This window comes from Theropithecus gelada, chromosome 14 (assembly GCF_003255815.1).
Source record: "Theropithecus gelada isolate Dixy chromosome 14, Tgel_1.0, whole genome shotgun sequence".
NCBI classification, from domain to species: Eukaryota; Metazoa; Chordata; class Mammalia; order Primates; family Cercopithecidae; genus Theropithecus; species Theropithecus gelada.
The window spans coordinates 108,908,488-108,922,597 of record NC_037682.1 but is presented as its reverse complement, the minus strand read 5'-3'; the positions used below and the strand labels follow the sequence as shown (position 1 = coordinate 108,922,597).

The window sequence follows — 14,110 nt, the reverse complement described above, 5'->3', positions numbered from 1 at the left end:
AATCCCCAAGACAATGGGGAAAATGTCTCCAGGACATGTCATAGGTCTTCACGGCAGCCCCTCCCATCACAGACCCAGAGGCCTAGGAGGAAAAAATGGTTTCCCCAGGGTCCCCATGCTGTGTGCAGCCTAGGGACTTGGTGCCCTGCATCCCAGCTGCTCCAGCCATTGCTAAAAGGGGGCAAGGTACAGCTTGGCCCATGATTTCAGAGGGTGCAAGCCCCATATCTTGGCAACTTCCACGTGGTGTTGAGCCTGCGGCTGCACAAAATTCAAAAACTGAGGTTTGAGAACCTCTGCCTAGACTTCAGAAGATGTATGGAAACACCTGGATGCCCAGGCAAAAGTCTGCTACAGGGGTGGGGCCCTCATGGAGAACTTCTGCTAGGGCAGTTCAGAAGGGAAATGTGGGGTCAGTGCCCCCACACAGAGTCCCTACTGAGGCACTGCCTAGTGGAGCTGTGAGAAGAGGGCCACCATCCTCCAGACCCCAGAATGGTAGATCCATCAATAGCTTGCACTGTGCACCTCAAAAAGCCACAGATACTCAATGCCAACCTGTGAAGGCAGCCGGGAAGTGGGCTGTACCCTGCAAAACCATGGGGCGGAGATGCCAAAGACTATGAGAACCTGCCTCTTGCATCAGTGTAACCTGGATGTGAGACATGGAGTCAAAGGAGATCATTTTGGAGCTTTAAAATTTGACTGCCCCACTGGATTTCAGACTTGCATGGGCCCTGTAACTCCTTTGTTTTTGGCCAATTTCTCCCATTTGGAATGGCTGTATTTACTAAATGCCTGTACCCCCACTGTATCTAGAAAGTCACTAGCTTGTTTTTGATTTTACAGGCTCATAGGCAGAAGGGACTTGCCTTGTCTCAGATGAGACTTTGGACTGTGGACTTTTGGGTTAATGGTGAAATGAGTTAAGATTTTGGGGGACTGTTGGGAAGGCATGATTGGTTTTGAAATGTGAGGACATGAGATATGGAGGGGCAAGAGGTGGAATGATAGGGTTTGGCTGTGTCCCAATCCAAATCTCATCTTGAACTGTACTCCCATAATTCCCATGTGTTGTAGGAGGGACCTGGTGGGAGATAATTTGAATCACGGGGCCATTTCCCCCATACTGTTCTTGTGATAGTGAATAAGTCTCACAGGATCCTGATGGGTTTATCACGGGTTTCTGCTTTTGCTTGTTCCTCATTTTCTCTTGCCACCACCATGTAAGAAGTACCTTTCACCTCCTGCCATGATTCTGAGGCCTCCCCAGCCATGTGGAACTGTAGGTTCAATTAAACCTCTTTTTCTTCCCAGTTTCAAGTATGTCCTTATCAGCAGCATGAAAACGGACTAATACAGTTATCATGAGGTTCAAATTATTTACTACTAGAAAAGATGTTTGCATGCCATGCATTGCCATGGAAATATAAGTGACCCAGTGCCAAGGTGGCCACTCTCATGGAGTCCCGAGAATGACCAACTGAGGGGGAGCCCAAAGGAGTGTTTTGCTGACTCTCCCCACCTCCCACACACAGGGCTGGCAGGTTCCTCCCAAAGCTCCTGACCTTCTCCAGGTTCTCGCGCATATCTTCCAGGGCCTTGATGCCTGGTGGGTCTTTGGCCACCTCCTGCGCACTGGCCAGCTCATGGCGCCAATGCTGCTGGGCAGCTTTCAGAGCTGTCTGCCGCCTCCGCATGGAGTGTGTCTGCCGCACAAGGAACTCCTTGGCACTACGGAGGGCTACCCCCTCAGTAGAGAGGAGGTGCCAGACATTGTGGGAGGACAGGCTGGAGCAGGAGAGTTGAAAAAGGAAAACAGAAGCCTCTGAGAACTCTGCTCTGGGTCACACAGCCACTTCCCCAGCAGATGCCCACCCTGAGCACAGACCAGAGCTGCTGGGCTGGGGCTGGGCACTGTGAGTGTAGGGATGCCGCTGTTCAATACCCACAGTGTGCAGTGCCTGGGACTGACAGTGCCCCCACCCTGACTCTGAGAGGGATGGTGCCTGGGGCCTCCAGATAGATGACCAGACACTTCCAGCAATCTGTTTCTCCACTAGAAAAGAATGCCATGTCAAAGATCACAGTGGGCAGTTTCTTGGCTTGCCAGAGAAGATTGCTTAATCCTCCAGAACCTTCCCCACGAACTAAGCCCCACTGGTGATCACTGTCTCCTCACTTCAGCTCACCCAGCTCTACGATGCAGGTACTCACTTACCCCTTCATGGTACCCTAACCTGAAATAAGACAGGCTATGGGAACTCACCTGTTCAAGTATAAGTCCTCCTTGCTCTGGGAGAGAGAAGAAGACACCTCTTTGGTCTGGTTCTAGGGACACATGGTAGAAAAGTCCACTGAGTGTAGCAAAAGCAGATACCCTGCAGGTTCAAGACCCCAAAGCTCCTCCCAGTGGTCTAGACAAGGAGATGGCTCTCCAGCTGCCAGGCACTGTTTACTTATAGATATCATCTGACTGGTGGAGACGACTGGTAGCTGGGAATAAGAACAGACCAGGTCCCATAGAGAGCAGAACCAGCCCCTCCTGATACCTCAGCCCACCACATACTCCTCCCCTCCTGAGGTTCCACCCCTCCGGATGACCCATCCCCTCTGGAATTACTCCCCTGATGCCTAGCCCCTCCCAATGCCCCACCCCATCCTGGTACCCCCGCCCCCAGCTCACTGTCCCAAGGGATTTCCTCAGGTCCTCAATGTGAAGATCCGGCTCAAAATGTGGGGAAACATTATTTTCCTCAACTGTCACTTCTCTCAACAGGTGCTGCTTCTTTTGAGCTTCAGCCTCCAGGCTGCTGAGCAGGGAGAGGGGAGTGAGAGGCAGGGCGGTGGCAGAGGTGGGGGGTGAAGTGGGTCAGAACCATCTCCACCCCCTCACTCCCACCCATCAAAGTCCCTGAGGAACAATAGCACCAGAGATCCCCTGCTTTTCACACCATCTTAACAACCCCAACTCCCTACAAAATGTAGCCACAGGCTCTTCTGCCTAGCTCCCAAGCTGGGACTCCACCTCTCCCTATTAATTGGGCCATGATGCAAGCAGCAGAGGTCAGAGGGCAGAGGGCAGGCAGGAGGCAGTCAGCGGGGCTAAGTGCAGGGTGCCCATGCCACCTGATGTGTTTCTGCAGTTGCTGGCTCTGGGCCTGTAGCAGATCCACTTCGGACTCCAGCTTCAGCTTGCGGGCCTGCAGCTCATCAAGAATTTTCCGGAGCTGCTGGTTTGACTGCAACAGGTGGGTGTGCTCCTTCTGTGCCTCCTCCAGCTGCTGATGGGTGGCTGTGGCTTCCTAGGGGCAGAAGGAAATATAGAAGCACCCAGAGACAGCACAGGGAGACAGCAGGGAGCAGACAGCACTAGAGGGTAGGGAAGCCAGAGGAGGATGGGCTGGGGATGAACTCGAAGCCACTGAAGTCACCACCTCCGAGGTCAGGAGGTCTGCAGGCTCCTGTCCCACCACAGCCCCACTCCCTTGAGGTTCCCAAGTGGGGTTCACAGAGTGGCACTATTTGTGGAATACTGGCCAAGAGAGTTTGGAACCCCAGTGCCCTGGACAGATCAGATGAGCAAAATGTGGGGAACAGGGAGAAGAAAGACAGAGGATGGAGGAAAAACAGGAAGGAGGACAAAAGAGGGAGACAAACCTCACTCTTCAGAGCAACCTGCCTCTGCACATCAAGCAGCTGCTGCTTCTCCCTCCGGGCAGTCTCCTCCTTGCAGAGAAGAGACAGGATTTTCTGGCTGACTGCAGACCCCAGGTCTGACGGGCTGGGCCTGCCCTCTGCTAGAGGAGCTATGACTCTGAGGTCAAGGACTCCTGCAGATCCCTCACCTGGACCTCCAGCAGAGCCAATCTGGCCTTGACATCTTTAGCTCTGGTTTCAAGGTCCAACTCTAAATCTTGGAGCTTCCTTTCCTGCCCAGAAAGAGAAAGACATAAGCACAGAAAGAGTGTAAGGCATTAGCTGAGGGGCAGGAGGGGGTTTCAGAACCCACCATGCCACACTGCAACCTCCACTCTGGGCTCAGGCTTCCTCGCTGTGTGCCCCTGCAGCCTCCCAGGAAGGCTCCGCACCTTGTTTACTTCCTGCTGGAGCAAGGAGACGCGAAGGTGCCAACCCCAATGCCTTACAGGGGCTGACCTCTAGTTCTAATCCTGGGTGTGTTCCCTGGCCCAGAAAACAAAGCAGCAAGGATGCCCCAGCTTGGAGATGGCCAGTGAGAGACTCGCACTCCAGAAGCTGTCAGGCTCCATCCTGCTGGGGCCACGCGTTTGCTCCCAGCACCTTCTTACTGTGCATGGAGGGGTCACAGTGGGCTCACCCTGCCCCAGGCCCCTCACCTGCTCCCTGTGCCGGCGCCGCAAGTCCTCAAGACGCTTGTGTTGCTCCTGCCTCACAGTCTCCAATTCGCGCTCATGGGCCCTCTGTAGGCGCTCCAGCTCTCCGGTCAGGTGCCCCAGAAGTTCAGCCCGCTGCTTCCTCTCCTGCAAGGAGGATGGGCCCACTGGTGGGAAGCTGCGGCGGCCCCTTCCACCACAAAAATCACAGCTCCCGCAGCCCTGCAGCCTTGCGTCAATAAGATCAGGGACACCGTCGGTTCCCTAAAGCCAGCTCTTGGAGAAGAGGAGGGTTACAAGCACAGCATCGGCCCTGACCCCAGCAAGCCTGCGGCCCTCTACGGCTGAAGCAGAGGCTGGCCGGATACCATGACAGAATCCCCCTCTGGCTCTCCTATGGCTCCACCGTATACAACTTTTCCTCCTTAAGGAATGAAAGGTCACTGATAAAGTATCACTATTCTTCAGCACGGTCATAATTGGTTGGGGGAAGGGATGCAGCAAATTTCGTCATGGGACTGCTATTTCTGCCCTGGAAAAGATCCTAGAAAGAGTCTGGGATACTGGTTCCAGTTACTGGAGCCCTGCAGGGGCCCAGCTGTGGGCCATAGTCAGCCACCCTCTACCCGCTCAATGTTCACCCTCAATGTGAGCAAGCCAGGCCAGCTTGGGTACACTCAAATCGCTGAACTTTCCTACCTTAAGCTCAAAGACTTAAAATGGGGAGAATATCAGTATTACTTGGTTCTTGCCAGTCTATTTCTTGGTGTCCTGAGATGTTGAGGAACCCTGGTGACGTGGTGTTGCAGTGAGGAAACTGAAGGCTTTGGAGTCGGACACCCTGGGCTTGAATCTTAGCCCTTCCACTTATTAGCTGAGTGTGATCTTGGCAAGCTACTTAAACTCTCCAAGTCTCAGTGTCCTCATCTTTAAAATGGAGATAATGACACTAGATCTTTCCTAAGGCTGGTGTGAGGACTAAATGAGTTAAAATAGATAAAGAGCTCAGAACAGTTCTCGGCACACAGTACAAGCTCAATGTATGGGGGGTCCTTTTACCATCAGAAGAAAGTGCAGCCTGCCTGATAAAAAAGGAATTGCCCCTCATTAGGTGGAGGTCTTTTTCATGCTTTAATAAAAAAGGCAAAAAACATCATCCTGGCAGGGTACTAGGAAGGAAAACCTCCCACAATCCCTGACCACAGTTTATCCCCTTCCTCTGCCCCACAGTCAGGTGGGAAGGACCCCGGGGTGTGCGTGCATGTGCATGTGTGCGTGTGTGCGTGTGCGTATGTGTGTGCATGTGTGCGCATGTGTGCGCGCATGTGTGTGTGTGTGTGCACGTGTGTGCATGCGCACAGGGGATGTGGCCGAGCTACCTCAGCTTCATACTGCTCTCTGGCCTTAGCCATCACTTGCTGGTGCTCCTCCTTCATCTTGTCCAACCTCCTCTCATGCTCTCCTTCCACTTCCTGGCGCTTCTCTCGCAGGAGACTGCTGAGCTGCAGGGGAGACGGCAGGCATGTGGCATGCAGAACCGAGGTGGACCAGCACTCAGGGCCTGCTGCACCTGAAGGTCTTACACACATTTCCCCAATCTCCCCACACACACACAAAACATGGACATCACACAGCCATGACACCACGGTCAGCACACAGCCATACCCCAACACACCCTCTCCACATGCATACAGGGGCATCAGATTGGAGGAGTACCTGGTTTCAAGGGAACTAATGCATAAAAATGGAACCAGAAGTGCTAACCCCAGCTGAGCCATCCAAAGCAAACTGGAGGCCACTGAGGCTAGGACGGCTCAGCTGACTGTAAGAGAGTCCACGACAGGTGCACATAACTGTGGAAGATGCAGAGCAGCACTCACCTCTTGCTCATACTCAGCCATGTGATAAGCCTTCTGGTGAACTCTGTGCTCCACCTGCCCAAGGCACTTCTGCAGCTGGGCCTCCTCTTTCTGTTGAGCTTCCTCTATCTTCTTCTGGAGGCTGGAGACCACCTGAGGAGGCCCCCGCACACACAGGGAAGTGTGTCCCTCAGGGATACTGTACAGCTGCTGTGTGGGGATGTGTTCTGAGGACCTGGCATCCATCCCCAGGGGCTGGAGGGAGAGGCTCACTGCCTAGTAGCCAGGGATGGGGCTGAATTCTGTTAATCAGCCATGAAGGGGGCCCAGAATACTGCGTCTCACCTCCTGGTGCTTGGCCTCCAAAGAGGAGCAGAGCCGCTCTAGCTCAGCACCGTGCTCCTTCTCCAGCCTTGCCACCGCCTGGGAAGGAGCAAAGGGACTGTGAGGGAAGCTGGCCAGGCACTGACCATGGTGGGAGGCAGAGCCAGGAAGACTACCAACCCCCAACCCTTTGAGATCAGGGTCAAGGGAAGCACGGGGAAGCACAGCACATCTTTGTTTCTCTGAAATAACTCAGCCCCTGAAGTCTACAACTGGCAAATGAACAGGAACACGAAGGCCAGAAGAGAGGGGCATTTCAGTAAGTTTCGGCTCTCTGCTCCCACCCCCTGCCTTTAGACTAGGCCACAGGTCCACAGACGGTGCCCATGCTGGTAAATAAGATCCAAGCCGGGGGGCCAGGTTGGATGGTGTCATTAAGTCAGGCCATGTAGAACCTTATTTTTATTTTGGTGAGGTGCAGAGCTGCAGCTTTTAGACACGGAAAACACTACAGCAAGACAAGGGAACTCCAAGGCACTGCAAGTGCTCAGAGAGACTGTGCTAAAACCTTCAGAAACCAGCCATCTGACTGGAGTACAGGGAGTATGGACGAAGAGAAAATCCCTGCTATGTTGCTAGCCTCTCATCCTAAGAAAGGAGGGAAAAGTGGGAAGTGAGGCCCTTGCAGCTGTCCCTCAGAGACAGTGAGGGACAGAGCGCCCTTGTCTCAAAACCTCTGGTCTGGCTATATCTCTTTCAGTCACCAATTTTCTCAAATCCACAGGACACTCCCCTTCAAGCCTCTGATGGTTCTCTGCTTGAGAACCTCCAGCCACCACTGCCAACCAGCCTGACCCTGGAGGGGCCTCGGGATGCCTGCTGCATCCTCTGCCCTGCCATGGACAGCAGAGCAAGCTCCTGCCCTGAGCTAATTTGGTCCATATGGAGTAATGGGCCCAGGCAGTCACCTCGCCATCTCCCATGCCAGTCTATGTGTGAGACCTACTCTCCACCTGGCTCCCCAGCCTGCATGCCCACCCAAGGCTTGCCCTTCCTCTCCATGTGTTCTCGGTCCCCTCCCAGGCAGCCCAGACACATATCAGAGGGTGAGGTCCCCACTTGACTGACTCACTTCTTTCCTCTCCCCTTCCAGCTGCTCCCTCAGCTGCTGCAGAGCCTTCTCCTTAGCAGCGTTCAGGGCAGCCTGTTCGCTCTTCTCCGAAGCCTCCATCTCTTCCTTGAGCTGCTCCAGCGTTTGCCTATTTTTCTGTTCCAAGCTGGCCCTCTCAGCCTTCTGTTGAGACTCCAACTCTTCTCTCAGTTTCTGCAGGGAAGCCTCTTGCTCAGCCCTGGATGGACAGAGTAGGTTGGGAACGGCCCTGTGTACCCTGGGGTCACCTCCACGAGGCTGGGCAGCTCACAGGTAAGCACGCACTTACCTGATTTGGTCCTCATCTGCTTGTGTGCTGGACTGGATCTGGGCTCGGAGCCAGGATAGCCTCTGGCTTTCCTCCTCTCTCATCCGGGCCTCCTCCTCCTCACTGGCTTTCTGCAGTCGCTCCCTCAAGGAACTGAGATGGAAAGGAAAGGCGAGGTTGTCAGAGAAACCACAAAGGTCTTTATTCTATTCACAGGCTGTGGTTGTCAGTCTCCAACAGCCCTGTTGCTTGCCTAAGAAACTTCCTAAATCTTTTTTTATTTTTTTTCCTGTTTGGAGACAGGTTCTTGCTCTGTTGTCCAGGCTGGAATGCAAGTGGTGTGATCACGGCTTACTGCAGCCTTAAACTCCTGGGCTTAAGCAACCCTCTCGCCTCAGCATCCCATGTAGTTGGGACCACAGGCATACACCATCAAACCCAGCTAACTGTTGAGATGGAGTCTCGCTATGTTGTCCAGGCTGGTCTCGAACTCCTGGGCTCAAGTGATCCTTTGGCCTCAGCCTCCCAAAGCACTCAGATTATAGGCGTAAGCCACTGCGCCCAGTCAAAGTTTCCTAAAGATGAGTCTAACCTCAGTCTCTGGGTCTACAGCTGCCTCCCATAATACCTTCCAGGATAACGAGGGAACCATGAACTCCCCTTTGCTTCAAGAAGCAAACTACTGGCCAGGCATGGTGGCTCACGCCTATAATCCCAGCACTTTGGGAGGCCGAGGCAGGTGGATCACTTGAGGTCAGGAGTTTGAGATCAGCCTGGCCATAATGGTGAAACCCCATCTCTACTAAAAATACAAAAATTAGCCGGGCATGGTGGCACACTCCTGTAGTCCCAGCTACTTGGGAGCTGAGACAGGAGAATTGCTGGAACCTGGGATGCAGAGGTTGCAGTGAGCTGAGATCGCACCACAGCACTCCAACCTGGGCAACAGAGCAAGACTCAATCTCCAAAAAAAAAAAAAAAAAAAGCAAACTACTGGCTTCTGGGTTTCAGTAATACAGCACTTCTTCCAAAGGCTCCCCTCTTGTCAACAGCTTCACCTCAGCATGGCACTCACTCAAAGATAGCGATAGCCACCCAACCTGATTCCACATTCTTTCACTCCGACAGACTCTGTTCTAGGCACATCAGCTGAGTCACCGTCCCTCCATTCTACCACACTCTTCCTTCCCAGATCCTCTGCAAGAAAAGGTTCTATCTAGCAAACCCATATTCATTGCTCAACACCCAGTTCCCTCTCTGGGAAGTCTTTCCAACTCCCTCCAAGCTTATCAATTCATCTTTCTGTTCCCATCACTTTACATGTGGACCTTTCTTATCCCATGCTACTCTGCACCATGCATCACATGGCATCATAATTCATCTTCTGTATCTCTGTTTTCCTTGCCAGTCTGGGAGCTTCTCAAGAGAAAGAATCTTGTCTTAAAATCTGTTACATCCCAGGTACCACACATAGTAGCTGACATAAAGTAGGTGCTTAATAAATTAACTGAATTTGAACAGCATCACACAGCCCCAAACTATAAGCAAGTTGTGATAGCTACGAAAGGTTATCTTATTTACACACCAACAACAGTGGCCATTTCATCCTAAGCAGACATCCCCCTGCTTACACAAACCACATCCTTTTCAAGTAACTCCTCACACAGCCCCACACGACCAGGGGATGTGTGCTGGGCACTCAGGGAATTCAAGCCTAGGAAAAACATGATTCGGAAGACAATTCCTTTGAAAAGCTTCTGTAACAAATCCTAAAGCCAAAAAAAGACTTAGGATTCTTTCCTATTTCAAGATACGAACACCATTACTTTCTTCCATTAAGAGAGAAAATTTGGCCGGGCATGGTGGCTTACGCCTGTAATCCCAGCACTTTGGGAGGCCGAGGTGGGCGGATTATCAGGTCAGGAGATCAAGACCATCCTGGCTAACCCAGTGAAATCCCGTCCCTACTAAAAATACAAAAAAAAAAAAAAATTAGCCAGGTATGGTTGCAGGCACCTGTAGTCCCAGCTACTCGGGAGGCTGAGGCAGGAGAATGGTGTGACCCGGGAGGCACAGCTTGCGGTGAGCCCAGTGAGCCACACACTCCAGCCTGGGCAACAGAGCAAGACTCTGTCTCAAAAAAAACAAAAAAAAAAAAGAGAGAGAGAGAGAAAATTTGAAATAAGTAAAAATCCTTCCTTCTAGATTCCCCAGAAACCCTTTCTCTTTGTCCTATGGCTAAATTTTACACACAGCAACAGTGTTAGAGCTGGCAGGGACTTTAGAAGTTTTAAGTCCAATCCCTTCATTTTACAGTGAAGGAAATTAAGGGCCAATCTGCCTGCCTTCTCATTCCAGAAATATTTGTTGTAAGATCAGCTGTGGCTTCCAGAAATTTCTACCACATGGAATTTCCCAGCAGAGGGAAGAAGAACCCATTCCTCAGAAAGGCTTGGGCATAAACAGAAACAGGTTCTGGTGATGAACTATTTTGAAGAAAGTCAGGCAAGGCACTGTCCACAGAGAAGTCACTTAGTCAAGAATGCCTGAACATGCATTGATTTCAACTGAAAATAAAAGTAATTGCTACTATTTGTTCAGCAACTACTATGTTCCAGGCCATGAATCAAGACACTTTTGGCATTCCAGTCTTCCCCACAACCTAAGAGGGCCTCTGGAATCACGGCCCTTGGGAGAGGGATGGAAAGTACAGTCAGCCAAGCTCAGGGTGGCCAGCAAGAGGGGAGGAGACTGGTGGGCTGACAGGGACACACCACCAGGATTTCCTCCAAGGCACTGCACCTTAAGGTGAGTCAAACTCTGCTTGGGTGGACCCCTGCCCCAATTCTCAGTTGGCTGGAAGAGAAGGATGCTAGGGGGTTGGAGGTGTCTGTTCTTTGGGATGCTCCCTGGTGGAGGATCCACAAGGATGCAATATAAGGACAGACCCTGGGTCAGTGCTTCCTGCATTGGGCTTGTGAGAGATTGTTCCGACCTTCCCAGTACTTGTATGTTGGTTTTCTGTTTTATTTTCTCTAAATTAAGCACAAATGTTTTATATATACTTTGCTAGGTATCATCTAAAAATAATAATTTTCTACCATTCTTAGATGTTCTGTACAAGAGGACAAGACTCAGCCTTTAGTTGAATTGCCAAGTAAATGAAATGTTAACACCTTTTCGTAGTACCTTTCCCATCCTGGGACTGTGACAGATGGCTCATTAACAGCTCAATATCCATTCTCCCTTTCTTCCTTACCAACAGAACCCTGCTTTTATTCTACTGGGTAAAGAGGTCAGCTAAAGGACTACATTTCCCAGTGTTCTCTGCAACTAGGTGTAACCAATGAGATGTAAGCAGAAATTGTTGGGTAAAGTTTCCCAACTTTAGTTGGTCTTGGTAGAACCATGGGCATCCCAGTGGTCCCCAGGCTGAGAGGGTGTCCCTGGCTCCTCACATCCCCTGAAAGGCCCCGGGAAGCATGCCCAAGGGAAAGGGCAGGACCTGAGAGATTGCTCTTTCTGCTGGTGAAGCCGGAGAATCTCCTCTTCCTCCTCTTGGCACAGCTTCTCCCGCAGTTGCTGCATCTTCTCTTGCTTCGATTCCAGCAGGTGCCTCTGGTCTTGCTCGAGTACTTGGGCCACTGCCTCTTCCATGGACTTTAGCGCAGCCTCTGAGAGCTGCTCTGGGGGAGCCACAGGCTCTGTGAATCGCCTGCCATGGGTAGGGAATGGCATATCATCACAGGGTTAATGTCCACCCACCTCTGCATCCAGGTTAGAATGGATACAGAACATCACAAATGGAATCCTAACGGAGGGCCCACAATCAGGAGTCAAACAGCTCACCCAAGGGCAGGCAAGAGATATGGTCAATGCTTGTTCTATAGGACAAGCCCCACTGTGGCTGTTTAAGGCCCCAAGAGCCAAGGGAGAAGGGCAGCCCACAGCAGGCTCTCAGCTGACTGACGAGGTTGTGACCCAAGGTCAAAATCTGAAGCTGCAGCTCAAGAGCTGGCAGCAGCAAGGACAGAGTGAAGCTCTGTCCCTACTGGATTCCTTCCTAGAATGGCTCATAGCCCCATTACCACCTCCCCACTAGAGCTCTGCCTGCTACTTAAGGCTCATGCCAGCAATTTGGGAACAGTCCCCAGAGACTGCTTTCTGCCTCCCAAACTGAGTAATGGCCAATGTATATGGGCCCATGAAAGAAGCAGCAGCAGGTCTCCTAGCTCTGAGAACTACAACAGTCCAGGAAAGCCCAGGAATAGGAAGCTCCCCTATCACAACATCATGGGGGCCAGGAGGAGATGCTCCCCTAAGCCAAAAAACGTAGCAAGTGTGCACATGAGTGCCATGTTCCCCATCTACCCGTGGGGGCACGTTTTCGTCTGCTTAGAGTTAATTAAATGTTTAGAAATGAGTAAAAGGAATTCAGAGCTGACCTGGATGCATAAGAGGGTGGTGAGATCAGGAATAATGGTATCCATTAAAAAGATGTGTGTAAAGTAATAAGGACTGTTATTTTGCTTGTTTTCTGGTTCTTCAAGGAAATGCCCAAAGAGGAATCCTGAGAACATTCTGAGCAGGATAAAGCATAAGCAGGATAAAGCATGAGGAAAGCATGAGCAGGATAAAGCATGAGGAAAGCATAAGCAGGATAAAGCATGAGGAAAGCATGAGCAGGATAAAGCATAAGCAGGATAAAGCATGAGGAAAGCATGAGCAGGATAAAGCATGAGCAGGATAAAGCATGAGGAAAGCATGAGCAGGATAAAGCATGAGGAAAGCATGAGCAGGATAAAGCATGAGCAGGATAAAGCATGAGCAGGGTAAAGCATGAGCAGGGTAAAGCATGAGCAGGATAAAGCATGAGCAGGGTAAAGCATGAGCAGGATAAAGCATGAGGAAAGCATGAGCAGGGTAAAGCATGAGCAGGATAAAGCATGAGGAAAGCATGAGCAGGATAAAGCATTTTGCCTTCCAGAGTGACTTTCCTAAAGGCCAGAATGTGCCTGCACATCCAGGTCCCTCAATCTCACAGTGGAAACTGGTCTCACCACACACCCTCCTCGCACAGCACTCAGGCTGCTGCAGGCCTGGCACGGTGGCTCAGTCAACCTAACCAGAAAGTGTGGGCATGACCCAAAACAAAGAGGGCTGGGCAAGAGTCAAACAGGGGAGCTGGTCTTCCCTGCTGGGGACTCAGAACCCCTTCTCCCTCCAGCTCGAGCCCCACTGCAGATGGAAAGCAGTGGGCAGGATCAGATTAGAACAGTAGAGGAAAACAAGGGCTTAGGAATCCCACTGCAGCACCTTGAGACTAGAGAGAGAGGAAGACAGGACAGGCTACTGTCATCTCTGAAATACCATAAAGACCTTTCATTTCCCCTTTCCTAAAATCATAACTTGGACCAGAAATGATCTTGAGCTATGCCTTCAATTCTTTTCTGCTCCCAACTCCATCTCCTCCTTCCTTCCAAAGCCTGGCTTCCTCTGAGTCCCCTGACACAGCCCAACTGATGCAGATGTAAGACATGTGGCTGCCACCTCCTCTGAGAATCCTGCCCTCAGAAAGAGCCTTCCCCCACAGCTCTCCGCCTCATCAACCCTCCAACTCATTTCCAACCTTGGCTGAAAACATCTTTTTTCCCTGAGATGGTACCTTTTAATGTCTCTCTCTCCTGCAGGCTGCAAGCTATGTGGAGCCCTAGGGACAGATGCTCTGGAAAGATGGGGCATCACACCACGTGGGGCATGTGCCCAGGCTATGAGCACCAGTGAGCTTGCACAGAGGCAAGCTGGGCCGTCTGTCAGTGGACCTCTTCTCCCTCGCCTTGTTTTAAAGATCTAGTAGCTCAAACTGCTAGCTCAGGTCCAAGGCAGTAAACAATGCCTGAAAGATCCATGACATGATCGGGAAGTTGAGGACTCCAGGGCAAGAAACAGCTCTGATTTCTAGGCCAACTCCTCAGGTATCAGAATCAGTGGGACCCAGTTTCCTACAGTGAGTGACAAAGGGGAGGCTCTGCAGGAGCATAATCATTTCAGGGTGACCAGCAAGCAGCTCAAAGACACGTGTGAGAAAGCCAGAAGGGAAAGCAGGGAGAGACAGGGAAGGAGAGCGGAGGGCAGGGAAATGGCACCTAGGAAC

The 14,110-nt window shown here is 51.5% G+C and overlaps 1 protein-coding gene across 2 annotated transcripts in view; it reads right to left on the bottom strand.

Annotated features, from left to right (window-relative positions):
* Positions 1 to 14,110, bottom strand: part of CEP164 (centrosomal protein 164) — a 93,925-nt gene that overhangs the window by 14,162 nt on the left and 65,653 nt on the right. For both annotated transcript variants that reach the window (XM_025358038.1, XM_025358037.1), the window contains exons 14-26: positions 11,462 to 11,671; positions 7,978 to 8,109; positions 7,671 to 7,887; positions 6,560 to 6,637; positions 6,236 to 6,367; positions 5,735 to 5,857; positions 4,359 to 4,502; positions 3,849 to 3,932; positions 3,661 to 3,729; positions 3,130 to 3,305; positions 2,687 to 2,813; positions 2,270 to 2,331; positions 1,569 to 1,791 (exon numbers count right to left, since the gene is read on the bottom strand). In XM_025358038.1, coding sequence (XP_025213823.1) covers positions 1,569 to 1,791; positions 2,270 to 2,331; positions 2,687 to 2,813; positions 3,130 to 3,305; positions 3,661 to 3,729; positions 3,849 to 3,932; positions 4,359 to 4,502; positions 5,735 to 5,857; positions 6,236 to 6,367; positions 6,560 to 6,637; positions 7,671 to 7,887; positions 7,978 to 8,109; positions 11,462 to 11,671 — 1,777 coding nt within the window. The remainder of the gene's footprint in view (positions 1 to 1,568; positions 1,792 to 2,269; positions 2,332 to 2,686; positions 2,814 to 3,129; positions 3,306 to 3,660; positions 3,730 to 3,848; positions 3,933 to 4,358; positions 4,503 to 5,734; positions 5,858 to 6,235; positions 6,368 to 6,559; positions 6,638 to 7,670; positions 7,888 to 7,977; positions 8,110 to 11,461; positions 11,672 to 14,110) is intronic.